This window comes from Hypomesus nipponensis, chromosome 11, assembly GCF_054491055.1.
Source record: "Hypomesus nipponensis isolate SF chromosome 11, ASM5449105v1, whole genome shotgun sequence".
In the NCBI taxonomy this organism is placed as follows: domain Eukaryota; kingdom Metazoa; phylum Chordata; class Actinopteri; order Osmeriformes; family Osmeridae; genus Hypomesus; species Hypomesus nipponensis.
The window spans coordinates 8,928,364-8,934,363 of record NC_140371.1 but is presented as its reverse complement, the minus strand read 5'-3'; the positions used below and the strand labels follow the sequence as shown (position 1 = coordinate 8,934,363).

The following is a 6,000-nucleotide window of genomic DNA, read 5'->3' as shown; positions in this document are numbered from 1 at the left end:
CCGCCCCTGCACTAATTGATTGCCAATGAGAACGGGAGTTGTCGCACAAACAAAGAATAGCCAAGGAGATCAGCGGTAGTTAATTGAAACCTGCGTTTTAGCTGCATGATTCATTTGTCACAATGCCAGCAACGAAGTTGTCTATGGTTGCACTGCAGCTACAATTCACAAAATCTCTCTTACTAATTAAACGCCGCCCTCGAAGAAACGCCGCGGCATTTATTCGAAGAAAAACTGTATTTGTTTTTGTTTGGTAGTAGCAGACGTTGTAGTAGCAGGCGCCTGGCGCTAGATGGCAAGACGGTCAAATAGTTTTAAAGTTGCAGTCAGATGAAACATGCACACAGAGCTGTCCTGTAGGCTAGACATTTCTTCGTTTAGTTTGTCTAGTTATGAAGATCTCCCTGAAATACAAACACACACACAAATATCCGAAGAAAAGGATACATGGCATAATTATTATTATTATAAGTTTGACTTGTTCACATATATGTCTGAGCTTTATATACAAAAATACCATCGCAACTGTAACAGCCTATGAAAGAAAATGTATGTTTCATGTTATGATACGCATATAGGCTATGTACAAGAGCTGCGCTCATCTTATCATCTCGGCTACACAATTACGGTAAATCAACAAAAGATAAAGATCACTCGAGTGATACTGTACTTAACTAGTCAACTATTAAAGCCAAATCGATCGTATTCTTTAGCAAGACCCATTGGAACAGGTTCTTCTGATTTTGTTTTGTGTTTGAATAGCGCATCTATTTGCACTTCTCAGTCTCTGTGTTAATGTGGGTAGTCAAGTCTACCCACTCTCCGAGAAGCAAGCACTTGGAGTGTTCGTTCCCCTGTATCACATACGATGGTTGAGTCCGGCTTTCCGTTAGATACAGGCGTCTTCTATTCCCGCTGTTACAGCATCCTAGTACACATCCTGTCTCTCTTCAGATCAAGGAAATCTGTTTGGGTACCCGCTCAACAATTTCATATCTCTGCAGTATCATTTTTTTTTTTTGATGATATGAGAGCTAATATAGGTGAAACCCAGCAGCATAGGCGTCACATCGTTTTGCCAAAGCTGGATCTCTATGCATTTTTTTGATCGTTGAACAAGACCTAAGAAACCGGTGGCTGTGTGGAATAACAACGAACATGACTGCAATGAGGAAATTTAAGCATATCCTGCTTATTTTCGCAGGTCTAATTACCGCAGCCAACAGTAAGTTTGACTAGTTATACTAAATATAACCCTACGTCTCTTTTAATTAATATGTCTCGTTTGATAGGCTCGAGTCGAGTGGATGTGATTACCTGGCAGTAATTACTTCCAAAAACTTGAATGTATTCATTCATGTATTCAGTTTGAGCGAATGCTTTCAGTACGTGCTCACCTTCACTGCTGTGTCATGGCCATGATTTTGTATTGTTCTGGTATTATCTTGATCATTGACATTATGTTAATTTGGGCTCATACGTAGTAGCCTGTGAGATCTAACGGTCGGTCTCATTCCTTTATTTCCGTGGGAGACTGAAATGCCGTTGCACAAGACAGTACCACCCTCCATGCATGTTAGGCTACTGGTCACTTTGAGGCACCTATGGCTTTAGGTGTTGTTAAATACATATTTTACACAACAAAACGTCGGCCCACGTCAGGTTTGCGGTTTTGAAGATTAATATTTAATTCATGCACAATGTAGTTTTTTTTTTTTTTTTTTTACTATGCAGTGCGTACACGTTTTGTTTAAGCCTGTAGGCCTATACTGTAAAGACAATATTTGATTGGACTGTCATTAGTCCACAGTATAAATTAGAATGAGGATACTGGATATTTATCTTGGTCTAATTGTAGATATTTTGGCAGCGATGAAATACCTGGGTTCAATGTCTGCGTCATGTTGGTGCCTGACAGATAAAATAGATTTATGTGAGGAGAAAGGGGGGTTAAAATGGGTTATAAAGCAGAGCCCATATTGTCCTTGGACACCAATGAGGATTGGTTTTAAGTTTGTGTTTCTGAGACCTGGCTTCAAGACTGGTCACCCTGGTATAGTGATTTAATTAGGGCTCTACAAAGTCAAAGGCCTCATTTTGGTATATAGAAAAACTGGTTAGCTACCATATAGGTCATAGATAGACACATGGACAGATAACTTAAATTTAAATAACATGGCCATGACATGAATACTATTAGTGATATTAAGATTAAACTAATATTTCGATTTTATTTTGGATTTTGGTCATTCGGCAGTGTTGTATAATTGAACAGAGATAAGAAAGAGGTTTGCTTTAAAGGTTAAACAAATACTAGACATCCTTTCTTTCGAGGCTAGCTGTAGGTAGGTTGTTAAACACTGGTGGTAACTTCATTTTCCCACTCAACACAGCCGACCTCATGCAAGTTTGATTGTCCAAGACAGATAGATAGGTGCTGACAATTAGATGACATTGAGCCGTTGCCAAACTACAAGACATTGCGAATCAGTCAGGGTACAAGGCTTGCATGCAAATGTGATATTCTAGACCTTGGAGGGAGGAACTGACTGCAACCATAGCAGGCCACTGTCTATGGAAACAAGACAGTCCTTGTGGGTTGGTAGAACAACCTCATTAAAAAGTGTTATCACAAAAGATTAATTCCTGTTCAAAATGTGAATTTAAATATGATTCAACATATTGGGCAGCCGGAGAGAAAAATAATGTAGAATAATAATAATAATTCTGCTGCATAACTGTTTCCAGGGACTTGTTTTACATGTGTTGAGACCAGCTGTAATGAGGAATGGTCAAGCATAGAATAAGCAATGGTACAACAAATGCATGAAGAGAGATTACGGCAAAAGAATCAGAAACAGAAGTTACTTGGGATACTTGGCTGGATGTTGGAGGTCATTGTAGACCCCTCCCATTCTGAATAGAACAAATAAGGTCATTAACATTTCAAAGCTGCCAGAGTCACCAGAAATTAAGTTGCTGTTTCATCTATGAATGTGATTTTAAAGGGATGGAGATGAGTGGCAAACAGAAGAAAGGCTTGATGGTTTGAAATGGGGAAGAAGTGCATATTAAGTAGTTGGCAGGTCAACATGGTTAGGAGATATGCTATTTCGGACTTGTTCTACACCAATTAGTGCTGTTTGGTATTTGCAGTATTTGACAGCTAGATTGGTTTCCATACTAAAATGTTCATATCTGAGGAGTAGAATGTTTGAATGGATCTGTCAGTCATATGTTCAGTGGGGCTTACAGCCATGCCCATTGTGGTGACTTGGGAAAAAGAGCTACGGTTGCATTTATATCACATTCATGTTTAATGCCCTTTAAACAGAAGATGGTTTCTGAATACACCACTGGGATTGTGAAACGTTACACAATGTCACCATACTGGTCTGTCAAGAGTGTGGGAATCCATGGTGGTAAATGGTGGGAAATTGTATGAGCTCCTTGAGCTAGTGCAATACAGTATAGGACTGTAAATGTGATGCAATAATGCAACAAAGCAGTGAACCAACCTGGGCAGGACATGGCCAAGCCTGTTTGCTAACTTTTTCTGTGGTCAAAAAGTAGAGGAGTGTCTAATATGAATTTAAAAATTCAGGTTCAGAAGTAAAACAGTACCGTATTTTCCGCACTTTAAGGCGCACTGTAAATAAATGGTCTATTTTCGATATTTTTCATATATAAGGCGCACCGGACTATAAGGCGCATTAAGCGAAACAAAACAATCAGATAAGTCAGTCAGTCAAACTTTATTAAACGTGTTCACAATAACTCTCAACATTGTTCAAACGTTAATGAGCATATTCACAATAACTCCCAACCTTGTTCAGTTGTAACACGTAAAAAAAACAGTCTGATACCGTAAAATCGAACGTTAGCGTATTCACAATGTAACAGTATGGTGAAGCACAGTATATTTTACTCCGCGACACCCCTGACTACGGTAGCCGTAATGCTGCAATATAGAGTTAATATAACTAGTACAGACATCCCAAGTCTCCCGGAAGGTCCGGGAGTCTCCCGCATTTCAATAGCGTCTCCCTGACGCCCGCAAATGCTATACAATCTCCCGGAAATCGGGGATTTTGTATTTCGTGCGAGCGAGAGACTGCGAAATTGTCATTTCTGTTAGAGATAGGTGCATATCGCACGTCATGACAGTGTTTCGGGGGAAGGGCGGGGGGCGGGGTGGGGGGGGGGGGGAGCCACCTCCCGGAAATTAGTCTCTGCAAGTTGGGATGAGAGTAAGCTACTTTTGTCTTCCAAGATGGCGTCCCCATTCATTTCTATGAAAAGTGTTCAGTGGCGCAGTAAGGCAAGCGAGAGCGTGAAACTGGACCGCGCCATCTTTCCAACTCTTACGGTCTAGCTTTAAACAGTGGCCCTATTTTTCCCTAGCTCCGAGACCTCGACTGTGTCTACTACCGCGCACTTGTGCACTTCGAGCGCTGACTTTCAGTGCTTAGGGCGCTTCACTCACAAAACCAGCAGAATTCAGTGCACTGAAAGTACCCGGATGGCGCACTGGGTGGAGAAGCGCGTTCATTTTGGCAGGGTTTCGCGGGTGTCGCGAGCAGATTTGCGTCCGTCACTTGTTTAACGTAAGTGTTCCATTTCAGACAGCACTTATCAGCGACGGAGTGCACTGAATATGTAAGTGTACTGTTTTGCAGTGCACTTACATATTTCCTGCACTGTTTTGCAGGAGACGCTTCGTTCACCTACAGAGCGAACCACTGGAGCTCGAGTATCACTTTGAGCAGTCATGATCTCCTGTTTTAATGTTACAACAAATTCACAACTTGTTTGACACTAACAATGACAACTTGACTGCTGTTAGAAAAGGTTTCCCAGATAATTAGCATCAATTTTGGTGAAAAAGTGTCTGTAACTTAACCAACAGTTTTACAGCCTGTTCACTGACAACACCTGCTAAAAACAAGTAGTTCATAGATGTAGTCGGTGTGTATCAGTGAAACTCACTACTCAGGTAATTAAAAGCCATCCGCGCCAATTGATGGCTAGCTTTTCGTTGGCGTAGTTGGTAGTGGTGGCGCTTGGGATGTCAGAGGTGACAGGTTCAAACCCAGTGTGGCACTAATATAGGCCCGATACCTCTGACAGAGGTTGCAATACCACATCTGTTACCTATATTAGGCCTAGTCATGTTTTCGTTATCACACGATGACTGACATATTGTCACATTATAAACATTTCTTTTCCAAATAGGCGTAATAATTTTATTAGCACTAAATACATTTAAATGTTTTGCATAGTTGATGTTACAGGTCACTTTTAAAATAATGTCATTAATTTTGACCCCCTGATGGGGGGGGGGGGGGGTAATGTCACTCTTGCCTGTCTTCAAAACTTGAGAGCCCTGATAACGTGATCTAACAAGACGTAATAATGTAATAAATAAAAGCTTGAGAACTGTGTCTAAAATATACTTTATTGAACATTTGCCTTTGAAAGGGGCATATTCACAGAACCATACCGGCTACAAGACGTTTCCATCAGATGTAAGTGGGGGTGAAACATAGTCACTGAGAACCTTCATTGTCCCACAAAAGCAGTCTGGCTTGATGACACGATCAAAAAAAGAATAATGGGGGTGTTTAACAAAAGCTTCTGAAGGCAAGACTAATATTATTTAAATGTATATCAGTTTAAGTATTAATCTCCGTCTTTGCTTCAGATAGACATGTCAATAATCTATGCTCGCGCTTAACATAATATATTTGCCATCATGTCACAAATGTTTTCACGAAAAATCAAATCTGTTTAAAATAACGGGAATAAACTATATTAACAACATTTCAAGTATGTGTGACAACCATTTGCTAAACTTGATACAGGGCAGGCAACTCAAGCCATTTCTCCTTGTGCTCATTCAATATAAGTCTATGGCTCATTCAGCTCAATGTAAATTGGCTATCGGCCACTGTGAACTTTTGTGCTCGTGCCCTGTTAGTATCCGCGAGCACATTTGCA

General features: G+C 40.5%; 1 protein-coding gene across 1 annotated transcript in view; it reads left to right on the top strand.

Annotated features, from left to right (window-relative positions):
• Positions 1 to 836: 836 nt before the first annotated feature.
• LOC146267973 (CUB and sushi domain-containing protein 1-like) overlaps positions 837 to 6,000 on the top strand; it is a 268,877-nt gene continuing 263,713 nt past the window's right edge. The window contains exon 1 of the mRNA XM_084708968.1: positions 837 to 1,225. Coding sequence (XP_084565094.1) covers positions 1,159 to 1,225 — 67 coding nt within the window. The 5' untranslated portion in view covers positions 837 to 1,158. The remainder of the gene's footprint in view (positions 1,226 to 6,000) is intronic.